Source organism: Salmo salar, chromosome ssa03 (assembly GCF_905237065.1).
Source record: "Salmo salar chromosome ssa03, Ssal_v3.1, whole genome shotgun sequence".
NCBI classification, from domain to species: Eukaryota; Metazoa; Chordata; class Actinopteri; order Salmoniformes; family Salmonidae; genus Salmo; species Salmo salar.
Window position 1 is genome coordinate 48,874,211 of NC_059444.1, and position 19,275 is coordinate 48,893,485.

The following is a 19,275-nucleotide window of genomic DNA, read 5'->3' on the forward strand; positions in this document are numbered from 1 at the left end:
CAGACGGCGAAATTTAAAGGCCACATTTGCAGAGACTGCATTCACGGCAAATGTTGCATACATCGGCTCAATCGGAAATCATAATTATCGCACGATAATGTGGATCTTCTGTTGTCCGGATTTAATCTAGCCCAAGTGTGGCAATGCCCCTCTTGTCCCTATGAAAGGGTCAACCCAGTAAAGTTTTCCACAGACTGCTGGGGCATGCTTGGCATTTAAATGCATTAAAGGTATTCATGGAAACAACTGTCATTTAACACATAGCGCTTTGTTCAAGTTAATGCAGCTTACTTGGCTCTGATTAGATATCAGTGTCATGCTCTACAGAAGTAAAGTGAGCGAGTAGTGTCTGTAAAACATTAACATTGTCCCATTTGACCTATGTTGTTACCTGACATACTGTATTCATTCCTCTGAAACTTTTTTCTTAGCTATCAGTTCTACACAAATACAGTGGTATCACATTCTACAATAGCAACATATCAGTACTACTGAATATAAGTTTGCTATATCCAAATCGATGAAATAGCTGCAAAGCATAAATTGCTTAATCCCAGGAATCCCAGGACCCTGGGAATATTTTGGCAAGAAAAACAAGCAGACCAGAAGTGAAATCAAAATGTCAAGCTGACACCCAAGAATGGTGAAACACAGACTGAAAAAGATGGGATTACCAACATATCTACAGTACCCCGTGCTTCATGAGTCAACATTAGTCTTTATTATTATTGTAAATCAGACTCAACTCTCCAAAAGTTCCCTGGCCAACCCAACTCTTTGGAAGCATGGTCTGGGCAGAGGCGGGAGGGGTTCCACTGGTTACACTCAAGTTTAAAAGACATGTCATCCACTCAATCATCTCAAAACTTTCATAGGTCTGCATTAAAATGTTGACTATCTCACAGGTTCTCTTCAATCTGAAGCTACCAGACTTGAAGTAGCATACATTTTGATTAAAATAAGTGATTGGTTATCATCATAATTTAGATACATGTGTAAATAGGAGAATGCACCACAGACTTAATAGTGGGGGTGATTTTTTTTATGGGATTCACTGGCATAGTCACGAGCTAATGGTTCAAAATGAATAAAAAACAGTGAGAGTAATAATACTTAATATAAAAAGGTTGATATCGTGTAATATTTTTCGGTAAAAAACAACGAATTTGCCAGCAAATAATGAGGTTAAGAGCCAACGGAAAAGCAAGGACAAAAACTATGACAAAGATACACACATACACATTCTCTCATAGAAACCATACACTCTCACGTACACATAGACACTTCCTGGATGAGGGATGACAGCTTCCTGTGTGGAAGGACTCGGTGATGTGGCACGCTGTGAATGGCCATGGGGGGACTCAAGGTCGAATAATGGTTGATTGAACATAGCCCCATATCCCTCTCTTCCATCCAATCTGTCTTTCTCCCTCCCTCTGTCTGTCTAGTCTTCTCCTGCTTTCATTCCTCTGACAGATCCCTCATTCCGCATCTGAAAAAAGCAGAGGAAAAACCATACATTATATCCCTGCAACATGTAAAAATGCATCCAATCACACATTTTCCAGACATTCCACGAAAGAAACATACATTTTTGTTAAAATATGATTTTAAGCCATAGCAAAACACATTTAGTGTACAGTCTTGTATGACAACTACTGCAAGAGGGGCTAGGGTCAACTTGTCGTATCCGGTGTGCCGTGTGATCGTAAGCATGCTCCCAGCAATTCCCCTCTTTTCTCTCTCTGTCTCCCCTTCCCGGAGGGCCTGAGACCCTAGGACGGCAGCTGACGACACCCTGGCCCGATAATTGCTGGCTGTGCCTGTCCCCAGTCCACCTGGTCGTGCTGCCAATCCTGTGCTGTTGATCTGACAGCAGTTGTGGACTGCCTGGCCTGACTACACTGGACATGCTCGTAAGGTAGCCTTGCGAGGTGGCAAGTACAGTAGCATAGTGGTTAGAGATGCAAGCCAGCAACAGGAGGGTTGCCAGTTCTAATCCCAGGTCCGATGGGAAAAATCGGTCAGGAAGTGAGCTGTTAACCAGGGGGTTGTTGGTATCAAATCCTAGATGATGTCATTGTGCCCTTGAGCAAGACACTTAGGACTCTATTCAATCCACATCGCAGAAGTTTATCTTTACAGTGTGATTGCCTTTAAATTTCAATGTTTCTGCTTTAGAGGAGACTGCATTCACGGTAAATGCTGCATATGTCGGCTCAATCGGAAATTCCCTTTAAAATTATATTGCGGAATGTGTAACGCTTCAGCTTTACAGATTGAATAGAGCCCTTTGTATTTATTATGGAACCCCATTAGCTGCTGCCAAGGCAGCTACTCTTCCTGGGGTCCGGCAAAATTAAAGCAGGTATACAATTTTAAAAACATTACATTCATACATTACATTCATAACAGATTTCACAACACACTAAGTGTGTGCCCTAAGGCCCCTACTCCACTACCACATATCTACAACACAAAATCCATGTGTACGTGTGTATGTTATCGTGTGTGTATGCATGTGTTTCACAGTCCCCGCTGTTCCATAAGGTGTATTTTTATTTTATCTGCTTCTACTGCTTGCATCAGTTACCTGATGTGGAATAGAGTTCCATGTAGTCATGGCTCCATGTAGTACTGTGCGCCTCCCATAGTCTGTTTTGGACATGGGGACTGTGAAGAGACCTCTGATGGCATGTCTTGTGGGGTATGCACGGGTGTCTGAGCTGTGTGCCAGTAGTCAATACCTCTCACAAATACAAGTAGCGATGAAGTCAATCTCTCCTCCACTTTGAGCCAGGAGAGATTGACATGCATATTATTAATGTTTGCGCTCTGTGTGAATCCAAGGGCCAGCCGTGCTGCCATGTTCTGAGCCAATTGAGTTGTGGCATCTGACCACACAACTCAACAGTAGCCTAGATGCGACAAAACTAGAGCCTGTAGGACCTGCCTTGTTGATAGTGCTGTTAAGGTGGTAGAGCAGCACTTTATTATGGACAGACTTCTCCCCATCTTAGCTACTGTTGTGTCAATATGTTTTGACCATGACAGTTTACAATCCAGGCTTACTCCAAGCAGTTGTCACCTCAACTTGCTCAATTTCCACATTATTTATTACAAGATTTAGTGAATGATTTGTCCCAAATACAATGCTTTTAGTTTTAGAAATATTTTAGGACTAACTTATTCCTTGCCCCCCATTCTGAAACTAACTCCAGCTCTTTGTTAAGTGTTACAGTCATTTCAGTCGCTTAAGTAGCTGACATTTATAGTTTTATTTATTTATTTTACCTTTATTTAACTAGGCAAGCCAGTTAAGAACAAATCCTTATTTTCAATGACGGCCTAGGAACAGTGGGTTAACTACCTTGTTCAGGTGCAGAACAACAGATTTTTACCTTGTCACCTCTGGGATTCTATCTATTCCATACTCACTTTACGGAATTCAAAATTACAATTCCCTTAACCCCCTACAACAACTACTCAATGAGCTCTGTAGTATTGCAGCCCCCTGCTCCGTACCTCTTGTCTTTCGGAGGGGTTAGAATAACAATTGGACAAAAAATGTATCTGAGCCACCCCCCCAACTCATGCTGCTACCTGGTCCCGGACCCCCTGCTGATCGAGCTCACCTGGTCGTGCTGCCTCCCTCCTGGCAGTGTTCAGGGATCTACACTAACTTTTTCCATGGGTGGCTCCAGCACATGATTTGGTGGGACCATTATTTCATTTTTGACCTGGCCTGTGTCCCATAATGTGCCTGCTTTCCAGGCTAATAATGACTAGACATCTTTTAAATTAGCATGTCCTTGTGTTACATTCATTTGGACATGATTGTGGGCTACAGGAAAAGGAGGACCGAGCATGCCCCCATTCTCATCGACGGGGCTGTAGTGGAGCAGGTTGAGAGCTTCAAGTCCCTTGGTGTCCACAAGTTCCTTGGTGTCCACATCACCAACAAACTAACATGGTCCAAGCACACCAAGACAATTGTGAAGAGGGCACGACAAAACCGATTCCCCCTCAGGAGACTGAAAAGATTTGGCATGGGTCCACAGATCCTCAAAAGGTTCTACAGCTGCACCATCAAGAGCATCCTGACTGGTTGCATCACTGCCTGGTATGGCAACTGGTCGGCCTCCGACCGCAAGGCACTACAGAGGGTAGTGCGTACGGCCCAGTACATCACTGGGGCCAAGCTTCCTGCCATCCAGGACCTCTATACCAGGCTGTGTCAGAGGAAGGCCCTAAAAATTGTCAAAGACTCCAGCCACCCTAGTTATAGACTGTTCTCTCTGCTACCGCACGGCAAGCAGTACCGGAGCGCCAAGTCTAGGTCCAAAAGGCTTCTAAACAGCTTCTACTCACAAGACTACTGAACATCTAATCAAATGGCTACCCAGACTATGTGCATTGCCCCCCCCGCCCCTCTTTTACGCTGCTGCTACTCTCTGTTATTATCTATGCATAGTCACTTTAATTACTCTACCTACATGTACATATTACCTCGACTAACCGGTGCCCCCGCACATTAACTCTGTACCGGTACCCCTTGTATATAGCCTCGCTATTGTTATTTTACTGCTGCGCTTTAATTATTTGTTACTTTTATTTCTTTTTTATGTATTTTTCTTAAAACTGCAGTTGGTTAAGGGCTTGTAAGTAAGCATTTCACTGTAAGGTCTACAACACCTGTTGTATTCGGCGCATGTGACAAAGAAAACATTCGATTTGATAGACTTAAAATTAAAGGGCAAGATGTATTTACTGCAGATTACTGCTAAATCCATTAGAGGGTAAAAAACAAAACTTGATACCAAAACAATATCACATTAAAAAAAATATTTTTGTTGTTGTTGAAAAATACAACATTGGATGTTCTAAGTCCACAAAAATGCTTATACCAGATCAGGGGACCATTTTTCTTAGGTCTGGAATACATTTGTTTTGTGTAATTACCGTTTAACTCAGGTGCACTCCAGCCAGACAGTTGTGTTTGGCTAGTAGTGTTTCTGTAGCCATAGGCAGTATGTGATTTCAAGTTCAGGGAAGCAAATTTCCCCCATAAAAAGGCTTATTCCTACTGTGATGTGTAGTTTGGATTGTCATAATTTAGGCTTATAATATAACTCAATTACAGAAAAGATTGTTCAATGTGTGGCTTAGCGCATTGTGGTGTAGAAGCCTAGGCTATATCAGATACGTTTCTTGGCATTTTATAAACACAATTCATGCAATTCCTAGAGTTGTCATGATACCAGTATCGCAATAATACGATACCTGATTTTCCATGAAAAAACTAACAAAAAAAACAAAGCAGACTTAACTCTTTTGTCTTATATATAAAAAAAGACTTTATGTAAGATATTGTATGCTATAGCTTGGAAATGAAAACAAATGTGATCCTGGGAGACAACATAAGGCTGCTTGTGGCTTCCCTGTGGCTCAGTTGGTAGAGCATGGTGTTTGCAACGCCAGGGTTGTGGGTTCGATTCCCGGAAATAATAATGTATGAAATGTATGCATTCACTACTGTAAGTCGCTCTGGATAAGAGTGTCTGCTAAATGACTAAAATGTAAATGCTTGTTTCCAACATTTGGACTGTTTTCCTCAGGAAATGTAGTCTGCTTCATGTTTTGTTTCCTTGCCAAGATACCTCTGACTATCGCAATACTGGTATCGAGACAACCCTCATTTACTCTACTACACTTTACATGACTGGAGACACAAAAATTACAGGGTTGCCTACTCTGCTGACAGTGTTAGACAGACAAATAAAAACGTTGTCTAGGCCTATGAGAAGCGAAGACACAAATAGCCTACAATATTACATCCATTTAACTTAAAGGAAATGTTTGTCCAAAAACAAGCTTTCAAGTGGCACTGATCCAACAATGATAAAGAGTTAATATGTGCACTCACCATATGGCCAACGGTCTCCGCTGGTGCCAATAAAATAGGCTACACTGTTCAATCAATTAAGCTGAGCATTTTGATAACTATAAAAGACAGATTAAAGTATTTTCATTTCATCTCTTTACACCAATAGCCATTTGCTTTCCAAACTATGACGAAATATTGCAATATGCCTTGGTTGGGCCTCTACTTTTCACTGACAGTCGCAACTCAACAATCATATGTAGTATTTGCCGCTGTAGTGACGTGACTATCATTAATGTGATGACTTATCAAAACAATGAACTATGTTTAATTATTACGTGATTAAATTAATCATGAAATAATCACAGAAATACACAGTATAGGTTGAATTGATTACTAACATAATGCAATGAAAAGTCCCTAGTGGACTAACCTGATATGATGGCTTGTTACAGAATGAAAAGGGAGGGGCATGTAAGGAGAGGGAGAGAGAGTGTCAACTTATTGTACATACATGTGGAAGCTATGCTCATGGGAATATGAATACTTTGCACATGAACGACCACTCATTTGAAAAGAATTGCAACATAAATATTTTTTACACGTGTATGTCTGTCATCTCTCTGTTGAAATCGCCCGGTCCGTCTGTGGAAACCAGAAGTCTCTGGTTTGTCCAACAGAGGTCACCATGTCCTTTGTAGTTTCAGCTTCTTGGTCTCGGAGTGTCTGTCAGAATGGATCCTCCAGAGGTTTATCATGCGGTGTTCAGAGAGGCTTGTTACAATAGATCCTTTAGAGGTATCTATGGTGGTAAAAGGAAATTGTTTGTCTATCGTCTTCGGTCTAGTTTCCTATGCTATCAGTACTTAAACAGCTGCAGACTGAATGTTCCTGTGTAGTCTTCATCTTCTTCACCCCTGAGAGCTTCAGAGGGTCTTACCATTTTCTGGTCTTGTATTTTTTAACCACTTCATAAAGTGTGGACCAAATCCTCACGTTCTCTGGTTTCAATGGTTGATTATCCAGGGTACAGCTAGGACCACTTTCCACACCGGCAGCAACCCGGCATGTTTTGGTCTAATGTAAATTTAATTAGCAGTCCTTTTATGCCCTCGCCTTGGAGGGCGGTTCCATCATGTTGCCACAATGTCTGTGCCGTGGTTACTGACTTGGCAAAAGTCTATATGAAAAAGAATTCTCATTTAGAAGGCTACAATCACATTTCATCTTCTCACAAATTGTTTCATATTTAATCATACGTTTTTATAAAATTTAGATGTAACTGACATACATTGTGAAAGCTCTTAAAGTTACAATGTTTCCGTTATAAAGTCTTTAATGATATCACCAAACAGTAAATGATCTGATAAGATTGTTCTTTAAGTCCCTCCCAACCATTTCCCATGTTCTTTGTGTTTTCCCACTTTTGGATGTTGGCGTTTTGGCAGGAAGAATCTCCTTGTAACAAAAGGGTTCTTTTCCCTCAATACTGCATGGCCAGGGAGAGAAAGTCCCTGCAAGGTATTTACGACCGTCATAAAACTGGCCAACTCCCCCAGGAGAGGGGGGTCTTGAAACCTTTGGTTAGCCGGCACTTTTTATCTCTATCCAAGAGGGCAAGTCATGACACCGTGCTCGCTGCCCAAATTGCGGGCCCTCCGACTGTTGGCAATGACATTTTAAAAAATCCACAGCAATTTTCTTAAAGAAGCTGAAGCATGCTTGTTGGTGTAGAAGCCTATTTTGAATGATTTTCTTTTTTTTGTATAGGCAGGAGTAGACTAATTAGGCTACATCATTTTGGAAATTTTATTCAATTTACTTTAGGGGAAGCTTAGCTTATGGAAGCGGTGCCTATGTCTGTAGTGCACTTGTGATTGAGTTCTTAAAACAAATGGCCACTAGATGCAAATAATCATGATTCGGCCAGGTAGGCATAGGCTACTTTTTAATTGCCTTTCCATCTACCCAAAGTTAGTTAGGCTATCATTAGCATCGCTAATGGCTACACAAAGCGGTAGACCAGTAGAGGCTCCACAGAGGAGGAAGGGGAGGACCATCCTCATAAAATTTCATGAACATAAAAATTGTAAAACATTTAAAAAGTTATCCTTTTTAGAGAAAACTATATTAAATATAATCACGTCACCAAATAACTGATTAAAACACTATTTTGCAAAGAAGGTCCACAGTAGCCTCAACAGCACTCTGTAGGGTAGTACCATGGTGTAGCCGGAGGACAGCTAGCTTCCGTCCTCCTCTGGGTACATTGACTTCAATACAAAACCTAGGAGGCTCATGGTTCTCATCCCCTTCCATAGACTTACACAGTAATTATGACAACTTCCGGAGGACGTTCTCCAGCCTATCAGAGCTCTTACAGCATGAACTGAAATGTTGTCCACCCAATCAAAGGATCAGATAATTAATCTGGTACTGAAAGCATAAACTACAGCTAGGTAGAACTGCAGTGTATAACATTTGGTGAGTAGATGACTCAAAGAGAAAAAATAAAATAGTTGAACAGTTCTGAAGAAATTAATTTCTTCCAAAATGAAGGAGAAGCAAGAGTGTCTTTTCTTCAATCAAATGTATTTATAAAGCCCTTTTTACATCAGCCGATGTCACAAAGTGCTGTACAGAAACCCAGCCTAAAACCCCAAACAGCAAGCAATGCAGAAAAACTCCCTAGAAAGGACGGAACCTAGGAAGAAACCTAGAGAGAAACCAGACTGAGGGGTGGCCAGTCCTCTTCTGGCTGTGCCGGGTGGAGATTATAATAGTACATGGCCAAGATGTTCAAACGTTCATAGAAGACCAGCTGGGTCAGAAAATAATAACCACAGTGGTTGTAGAGGGTGCAACAGGTCAGCACCTCAGGATTAAATGTCAGTTGGCTTTTCATAGCCGATCATCCAGAGTTAGAGACAGCAGGTGCGGTAGAGAGAGTCCAAAACAGCAGGTCTGGGACAAGGTAGCACTTCCGGTGTTTAACTTTCACTTACTTAGTTAGCAAATGCAGCTAGCTAGTTTAGCCTACTGAAACACCCTGCTCAAACAAAGGGATGCTATTTTAGCTAGGTGGCTATGACTTTCCAACAACACTGGCACTCTTCCAAGTCAAGGTAAGCTTTTGGTATTACTAAATTATTGCCACCGGGGCCCGGCGGTGTAACTGCTTACACTAACATTACTGCATGATTGTAGCTGGTTTACAAACACATTAGTTATATTAGCCAGTGGTATAAAGTATTTAAAATACTTTAAAGTACTACTTTAGTTTTTTGGGGTATCTGTACTTTACTATTTATATTTTTTTACTACTTTTACTTCTCTACATTCCATAAGAAAATATTGTACTTTTTACACCATACATTTTCCTTGACACCCAAAATTACACATTACATTACATTACACACACTTTGTGTTTAAATTATGTCAGTGTTGTAATGTCCCTGGCTTTCTGCAATAATATATATATTTTTTTTATAAATAAATAAAAATGGTGCCATCTAGTTTGAAATTATTTATACTTAAGTATATTTTAAATCAAATACTTTTAGACTTACTCAAGTAGGATTTTACAGGGTGACTTTCACTTGAGTTATTTTCTATTAAAAGGTATCTTTACTTTTACTCAAGTATGACAGTTGGGTACTTTATCCACCACTGCTATTAGCTATGCTGACTATGACGTTACTTTAGCTAATATGGTGACAACGACGTAGGCTGTGTGTAGAGGTTTGGCTTGGGAAAGGTTTTTCGCCTGGTCACATAAGACTGTGGCGGTCACTAAATTGTCAGCCGGTGATTGTCAAGCAAATAACGGTTGGTCTCACACTTCAAGATGGCCACCATTGTTCCTGTACCCAAGGTGGCACAGGTAACTGAACGTAATGACTATCACCCCGCAGCACTCACCTCTGTCATCATGAAGTGCTTTGAGAGACTAGTCAAGGATCATATCACCTCTAACTTACCTGCCACCCTACACCCACTTCAATTTGCTTATCACCCCAATAGATGCAATCGCCATCACTCTGCCCTATCCCATCTGGACAAGAATGCTGTTTATTGACTATAGCTCAGCAATCAACACCATAGTACCATCCAAGCTCATCATTAAGCTTGAGGCCCTGGAACTGAATCCCGCCCTGTGCAACTGGGTCCTGGACATCCTGACGGGCCGCCCCCAGGTGGTGAAGGTAGGAAACATCACCTCCACTGATCCTCACCATTGGGGCCCCACAATGGTGGGTGCTCAGCCCCCTCCCGTACTCCCCGTTCACCCATGACTGTGTGGACAAGCACGCCTCCAACTCCATCATCAAGTTTGCAGACGACACTACAGTGGTAGGCTTGATTACCGACGAGACAGCCTACAAGGAGGAGGTGAAGGCTCTGGGAGTGTGGTGCCTGGAAAACAACCTCCCACTCAATGTCAACAAAAGGAGATGATTGTGGACTTCAGGAAACAGCAGAGCGTGCACCCCCCATCTACGTCAACGGGACCGCAGTGAAAAAGGTGGAAAGCTTCAAGTTCTTTGGCGTACACATCACTGACAAACTGAAATGGACCACCCACACAGACAATGTGGTGAAGAAGGCGCAAAAGAGCCTCATCAATCTCAGGAGGCTGAAGAAATGTGGCTTGGCACCGAAAACCCACAAACTGTAACAGCTGCACAATTAAAAGCATCCTGTCGGGCTGCCTGGTACGGCAACTGCACCGACCGCAACCGCAAGGCTCTCCAGAGGGTGGTGTGGTATGCCTAACGCATTAACGGGGGCAAACTACCTGCCCTCCAAGACACCTACAGCACCCAATGTTTTTGGAAGGCCAAAAAGATCATCAAGGACATCAACCACCTGAGCCACTGCCTCTTCACCCCACTATCATCCAGAAGGAGAGGTCAGTACAGGTGCAGCAAAGCTGGGACAGAGAATCTGAAAAACAGCTTCCATCTTAAGGCCATCCGACTGTTAACCTCTCTAGGGTAGGGGGCAGTATTTGCATGGCCGGATAAAAACGTACCCGATTTAATCTGGTTATTACTACTGCCCAGAAACTAGAATATGCATATAATTGTTTGATTTGGATAGAAAACACACTAAAGTTTATAAAACTGTTTGAATGGTGTCTGTGAGTATAACAGAACTCATATGGCAGGCAAAAACCTGAGAAGATTCCTTACAGGAAGTGCCCTCTCTGACCATTTCTTGGCCTTCTACACTCTCTTTATTGAAAACTGAGGATCTCTGCTGTAACGTGACACTTCCTATGGCTCCCATAGGCTCTCAGAAGGCGGCAGAACGTTGAATGATGACTTTGCAGGCCATGGCTGAAAAACAGTAGCGCATTTGGATAGTGGTCGATCAGAGAACAATGAGACTGGGGCGCGCGTGCACGAGAAGAGTCCATTTTAGATTTTTAGTCTTTGAACGAAAACAGGGTTTCCCGGTCGGAATATTATCGCTTTTTTACGAAAAAATTGCATAAAAATTGATTTTAAACAGCGGTTGACATGCTTCGAAGTACGGTAATGGAATATTTAGAATTTTTTGGTCATGAAACGCGCCGGGCGCGTCACCCTTTGGATAGTGTCTTGAACGCACGAACAAAACCGAGGATATTTGAACATAACTATGGATTATTTTGAACCAAACCAACATTTGTTATTGAAGTAGAAGTCCTGGGAGTGCATTCTGACGAAGAACAGCAAAGGTAATCCAATTTTTCTTATAGTAAATCTGAGTTTGGTGAGTGCCAAACTTGGTGGGTGTCAAAATAGCTAGCCCGTGATGGCGAGCTATCTACTCAGAATATTGCAAAATGTGCTTTTGCCGAAAAGCTATTTTAAAATCGGACATAGCGATTGCATAAAGGAGTTCTGTATCTATAATTCTTAAAATAATTATGTTTTTTGTGAACGTTTATCGTGAGTAATTTAGTAAATTCACCAGAAGTTTGCGGTGGGTATGCTAGTTCTGAACGTCACATGCTAATGTAAAAAGCTGTTTTTTGATATAAATATGAACTTGATTGAACAAAACATGCATGTATTGTATAACATAATGTCCTAGGAGTGTCATCTGATTAAGATCATCAAAGGTTAGTGCTGCGTTTAGCTGTGGTTTGGGTTTATGTGACATTATATGCTAGCTTGAAAAATGGGTGTCTGATTATTTCTGGCTGGATACTCTGCTGACATAATCTAATGTTTTGCTTTCGTTGTAAAGCCTTTTTGAAATCTGAAAGTGTGGTTAGATTAACGAGAGTCTTGTCTTTAAAATGGTGTAAAATAGTCATATGTTTGAGAAATTGAAGTAATAGCATTTCTAAGGTATTTGAATATCGATTTCTTCCCACATACCCTAGAGAGGTTAAACAGCTTGGAAAATTACAGAAAATGTCATGGCTTTAGAAGCTTCTGATAGGCTAATTGACACCATCTGAGTCAATTGCAGGTGTACCTGTGGATGTATTTCAAGGCCAACCTTCAAACTCAGTGCCTCTTCTTGACATCATGGGAAAATCAAAAAAATTCAGCCAAGACCTCAGAAAAATAATTGTAGACCTCCACAAGTCTGGTTCATCCTTGGGATCAATTTCCAAACACCTGAAGGTACCATGTTCATCTGTACAAACAATAGTACGCAAGTATAAACACCATGGGACCACGCAGCCGCCATACCGCTCAGGAAGGAGATGCGTTCTGTCTCCTAGAGATGAACGTATTTGCTGCAAAAAGAGCAAATCAATCCCAGAACAACAGCAAAGGACCTTGTGAAGATACTGGAGGAAACAGGTACAGAAGTATCTATATCCACAGTAAAATGAGTCCTATATTGACGTAACCTGAAAGGCCGCTCAGCAAGGAAGAAGCCACTGCTCCAAAACCGCCATAAAAAAGCCAGACTACGGTTTGCAACTGCACATGGGGACAAAGATCATACTTTTGGGAGAAATGTCCTCTGGTCTGATGAAACAAAAATAGAAATGTTTGGCCATAATGACCATCGTTATTTTTGGAGGAAAAGGGGAGGCTTGCAAGCCGAAGAACACCATCCCAACCGTGAAGCACAGGGGTGGCAGCATCATGTTGTGGGGTGCTTTGCTGCAGGAGGGACTGGTGCACTTCACAAAATAGATGGCATCATGAGGCAGGACAATTATGTGGATATATTGAAGCAACATCTCAAGACATCAGTCAGGAAGTTAAAGCTTGGTCGCAAATGGGTCTTCCATATGGACAATGACCCCAAGCATACTTCCAAAGTTGTGTCAAAATGGCTTAAGGACAACGAAGTCAAGGTATTGGAGTGGCCATCACAAAGCCCTGACCTCAATCCCATAGAAATTTGGGGGCAGAACTGAAAAAGTGTGTGTGAGCAAGGAGGCCTACAAACCTGACTCAGTTACACCAGCTCTGTAAGGAGGAATGGGCCAAAATTCACCCAACTTATTGTGGGAAGCTTGTGGAAGGCTACCCAAAACATTTGACCCAAATTAAACAATTTAAAGGCAATGTTACAAAATACTAATTAAAGCTGAAATAAAAGCTGAACTCACTCTCCTATTATTCTGACATTTCACATTCTTAAAATAAAGTTGTGATCCTAACTGACCTAAGACAGGGACTTTTTACTTGGATTAAATGTCAGGAATTGTGAAAAACTGATTTTAAATGTATTTGGCTAAGGTGTATGTAAACTTCCGACTTCAACTGTATCTACAGTACTAAATCCAGGTGTATGTATAGTGCATATGTTATCGTGTGTGTGTGCCAATGTTTGTGTTGCTTCACAGTCCCTGCTGTTCCATAAGGTGTTTTTTTTTATCTAATTTTACTGCTTGCTTCAGGTACTTGATGTGGAATAGAGTTCCATGTAGTCATGGGGTTTAAATGTATTTGGCTAAGGTGTATGTAAACTTCCGAATTCAACTGTATATCGTCTTAATTCATTCCTAATTAGATGTGTGTATTGGGTATATGATGTGTAATTTGTTAGATATTAGTTCTTAGATATTACTGCACTGTCGGAGCTAGAAGCACAAGCATTTCGCTACACCAACAATAACATCTGCTAATCACGTGTTGTGACCAATAAAATTTGATAATTGACCTTTAATTAACAAAACACATTTAGCATCTCTTGGCTTCCACAAAAAAAGGTCTAATAAATCCATGTAATATAGCCTACACAATAAATCCATTATTTCTTTTAGACAGTTTTAAAGAAGCAGGATATGAAGAAAATGTAGTCTATTTCAGGAGAAAAGAATAGCATACTCTGAGTTGTCCTTACGTTTGGTCCTGATGTGGCTATGCCAAATGGCTGTGGGCTACATTTGCTAAATAAACTCCACTGACCAAAGCTGAATAAAATATGAATCATTATCTCCAAACGATTTGAGTGCGCACATGCGGCTATTCTGTGTTGAGCGGTTAACAAATAAATAGTTACTCTTATGCTTAATTTAGACTTATTAATGTAACTTTAGTTCCTCAAACGTTGGGCTATATGTTCTGATTTTTAATACATTTTAAGGTTGTATGATGAGACTAATGATGATTTCAAAAAAGTCGCTTGAAAGGCGTGAGCTCTGCTTTGTTTTCTGTGCAGGCTGTGCACACTCCAATAGTCTGTCATTCACAATTTGACAAGCACTTCACAATGAGTCGAATTTCACGGCGACATCCCCTTTGTGGCTGTAATGCACCCTAAAAAAACAAATCCATGCGTTTTGCAGCCCGGAGTGCTACTTGTCCCCTTCTCCCTGAGTGTGCTACGAAATCCGAAGCGTCTCTCAGTCACACGGCTCTCCGTCACGTGATCTGGTCTTTCTCATAGACTACAAGTTAAGATCGACACATCGGGGACACAACTGCGTGCATACTTATCCAATTTTGAGGTGCATATTGAAGATATTGGAAGAACTTTCCACATTTACTTTTCGTCAGCGAACAAGAGGAGTAGGCCGAACGAACAGCAAAAGCACTAGCCTATGTCAATCTACTATCCCCCATAGTACAAAGGTCAACCTATTCTATTCTGTGCAAGAACTAAATATTCCATCCCCAGGTGTGGGATGCAATAGATCTCAAATGAATACAACCACCAGCATCAAAAAAACTGTTTCATGCAATGTGGCTGACGCAACAGATGAGAACGTTTATCTTAAAACGTTGATAAAATATGAGGCTACTTCTTCACATTTTACGCTCAGCAATGCGCACATGGAAGTAGGCTATAAGCGCAAATGTTTCATTAGCGGGGAATTTTTTTTTTTTTTATATCTAAAGTGACCCCAAATGCAATTATGCATGTAGTGCTTTTATTATAAAGGTGCATTTTAGTGGTGAAAATTATCTTCCTCCAAACTTGAAACTCACACGCTGCTCATATATGTCAGTTAGGCTCTACACCCCTTGTAAAGTGGATTAATTAACCTGTTAGGGATAGGGGGCAGTATTTGCACGGCCGGATAAAAAACGTACCCGATTTAATCTGGTTACTACTCCTGCCCAGTAACTAGAATATGCATATAATTGTTTGATTTGGATAGAGAACACCCTAACGTTTCTAAAACTGTTTGAATGGTGTCTGTGAGTATAACAGAACTCATATGGCAGTCAAAACCCTGAAACAAATCCTGACAGGAAACTGAAATCTGATGTGTGGATATCAGTTCAAACATTTGCCATTGAAATCATTTAGCACTTCCTATGGCTTCCACTAGATGTCCCCAGTCTTTACAAAGTGGTTTTAGTCTTCTATGGTAGTAACTGACCCAAAGAGAGGCTGTTGATATTGGTCACAGGGGATGGGCCATTACCATTGTGACGTCGGCGCCCATGGCTACTCTCCCTTTTCGAAACGTTTTGAAAAACAATGCAACCGTCCCAATGGAATATTATTGAAGCCCTGGTTGAAAAAGCCCCTAAAGATTTATGTTATACATGTTTGAACGAACTTAAATATATATTTTTTTGCTCATTCCTGACGACAAGTCAGACGCACACGGTACATTTTCACTAGCCTTCGGAGCGCGCTAACACTATTGGGACATACATTTTTAACTTTTTTGAACAAAACTACATTTGTTATGGACCTGGGATTCCTAGAAGTGCCTTCTGATAAAGATAATCAAAGGTAAGGGATTATTTACAATAGTATTTTTGATGGTTGATCGTTCCAAGATGGCTCCAACATTTATAGCCTAGACTTTTTTTCTGGGCATACCACGTCGTTTATTGCAAAGTGTGATTTCCCAGTAAAGTTATTTTTAAATCTGGCAAAGCGATGGCATTCAAGACATGTTAATCTATAAGTCTTTGAATGACAATATTACATTTTAACAATGTTTTCGAATAGTAATTTTGTAAATTGTAGCGCTAATTCACCAGAAGCATTTGAGGGAAAAGATTTTCTGAACATCATGCGCCGATGTAAAATGCTGTTTTTATATATAAATATGAAATTTATCGAACAAAAAAATGCATGTGTTGTGTAACATGATGTCCTAGGAGTGTCATCTGATGAATGTTGTCAAAGGTTAGTGCTGCATTTAGCTGTGTTTTGGGTATTTGTGATGCATGCTAGTTGCTTTGAAAATGGCTGTGTGATTATTTCTGGCTGGGTACTCTGCTGACATAATCTAATGTTTTGTTTTTGCTGTAAAGCCTTTTTGAAATCGGACAACGTGGTTTGATTCAGGAGAGGTGTATCTATAAAACGGTGTAAAATAGTCAAATGTTTGAGAAATTGAAGTTATAGCATTTATGAGGTTTTGCATTTAGCGCGACGCGATTCCACTGGCTGTTGATTAGGGTGGGACGCCCAGACAGGTTAATGTGCTTAATTTTAAGGAGTTATTTGGCCACTTTAGTTGTGATACAAACCTCAATAAATCATATAGGCCTATGGTCACACACGTGGTGTGTGACTATGATTCGAACAAGTCACAAAAAAAGGCATTGTTTCTTATGCTGGGCATCATTCAAAAGTGATTATAATTCACAAGTGACAGGCTAATATTGTCAACCATCAGACTTTTCTTGATTTAATCTTGTCTTTACATAAACTAAATAATATGTGTGAAATTTGTTTTGATTTAGAATGGACCATTATCATGCACCTGTATCGAAACAGGGGCAGCTGGAAAAAAATATCATCTATGCACTTAAATAGCGTTTGGAGGATGCATTTCCCCGTGGCAGCCAGGTAGGCTATACTCCTGTTGGAAATATAAGAAATGTGCTTAATATTAGGAAAGTTGAGAAATAAATTTAGTAGGCCTAGCCTATAGAAAACTGATGGGATCCTCTTTTTATTAGTGGCCATCACTCGGTTTTCTCCCACAATTGCATAGCCTATAGAAATGTTACGCAACATGACCTCATGGGCTCTCATGAAGTGTTTGATTAGATTTTCCATTTCATTGATGTCAGAGTGATTAGAGGGACATTAGAGTGCTGAGTACCAGGCAGTTAGCAAGTTTGGCAGGCTACTAATGACAAGCAGCAGCATCAGCGCTTGGAAAAGCCTAATTACTGTGACTAAACGGTCATGTGGAATTTGACAGCCTTCATGACCAGTGACCGCTGGTGTTGCGGTAATACGGTCACCGCAACAGCCCTAGTTATATACAGCTGATGTGTTGTGCATTGAAGTCCACAAGCGAAGAGAAGGAATATAACGTGGCCGTTATGAGTGAACTCTGTTTACGCGCGATCAGGGGTGTATACATTCTGCCGATTCTGTTGAAAAACATTTCTTCAAAAGAAAGTAAACGGAACAAAACGGGGATAAACATACCTGAATTTGTCCAATAGAAACTTGTTTGCAACTGTTGGACTAATGATTACACCCCATATCAGCTAGATGCAGGCAAATGTGTGCAAGGCGGTATTGAATGTCACGGTTGGTCACCTCAAATTTGTCTCTCGAACTGTATATTTCTACGTTTTAAACTTTCATTCATAGGCTAGGTTGTAACAACCTCATGATGGGAAAATGTAAGTATCATGTAGTAGCCTAAACCTATCGCTGTTACATTGAACTGGGTGAATGGAATATGAATGAGAGTCATCCAATAAGCTGTAATAGGAATAAGGCCATGGTCATGAAAATAAAATCATCCTCCCTCATCTTAAACAGCACTGTCCGCCACTGTGGTAGACATATAGGCCCCACGTGCACCGCACACACAGAGACGGGCATTCCAGTGGCGTTGTTGCCTCTGGAAAGATAGTTTATTTTTGGTCAATTGCAAATTACTGTTTCAATAAATCATTAAAAAAAGCAAATTGTGAGCCAAAAACTAACGTGATTAGGTCAAAACATTTTTTAAATTAATAGAAAAATCAATCAATCACTCGCACCCTTGAGACCAATAAAAACTGTGTCGCACTGCCAAGTCAAACAGCTGCAAATGTGACTGATTGGTCGCAGTATCAAACCCTGATGTTTGACATTTGCCAGAAAGAGCTTCCCTCTCTAAAATGGTTAAAGCAACAACAACAAAAATCCAATGACTGGTTTGTATAAACCTGCTCTGCCTCTATGACCTCAATGTTGCAATTTACAAATGCTATTATCCTTGTCCCATAGAGTGAATAGTGTCCTGACAAGACAGCAACTTCTCTGAGTAAGGAAAAATCATGCATCAGCGATATGTAAAGTGCATTCATAAAGTATTCAGACCCCTTTACTTTTTCTACATTTTGTTACGTTACAGCCTTATTCTAAAATGTATTAAAATAGTTGTTTTTTCTCAATCTACACACAATACCCCATAATGACAAAGCAAAAACTTGTTTAGACATTTTTGAAAATGTATAAAAATCCCGAAATATGACATTTACATAAGAATTCAGACCCTTTACTGAAGCACCTTTAGCAGCAATTACAGCATTGAGCCTTCTTGGGTATGACGCTACAAGCTTGGCACACTGGTATATGGGGAGTTTCTCCCATTGTCCTCTGCAGATCCTCTCAAGATCTGTCATGTTGGATGGGGAGAGTCGCTGCAAAGCTATTTTCAGGTCTCTCCAGAGATTTTTATTTATTTTATTTCACCTTTATTTAACCAGGCAGGCTAGTTGACAATAAGTTTCCATTTGCAACTGCGACCTGGCCAAGATAAAGCATAGCAATTCGACACATACAACAACAGAGTTACACATGGAATAAACAAAACATAGCCAGCCGTAGAGAAATGCTTATTGAGGCTAGTGTTTCCTAGCCTCAGAGCAGTGGGCAGCTGGGAGGTGCTGCTCTTATTCTCCATGGACTTTACAGTGTCCCAGAACTTTTTTTTAGTTAGTACTACAGGATGCAAATTTCTGTTTGAAAAAGCTAGCCTTAGCTTTTCTAACGGCCTG

At 40.7% G+C, this 19,275-nt stretch overlaps 1 protein-coding gene across 1 annotated transcript in view; it reads right to left on the reverse strand.

Annotated features, from left to right (window-relative positions):
* Positions 1–698: 698 nt before the first annotated feature.
* The window catches only part of pitpnbl (phosphatidylinositol transfer protein, beta, like), a 75,573-nt gene continuing 56,996 nt past the window's right edge, over positions 699–19,275 (reverse strand). The window contains exon 11 of the mRNA XM_014192145.2: positions 699–1,492. Within this exon, the coding sequence (XP_014047620.2) occupies positions 1,445–1,492 (48 nt within the window). The 3' untranslated portion in view covers positions 699–1,444. The remainder of the gene's footprint in view (positions 1,493–19,275) is intronic.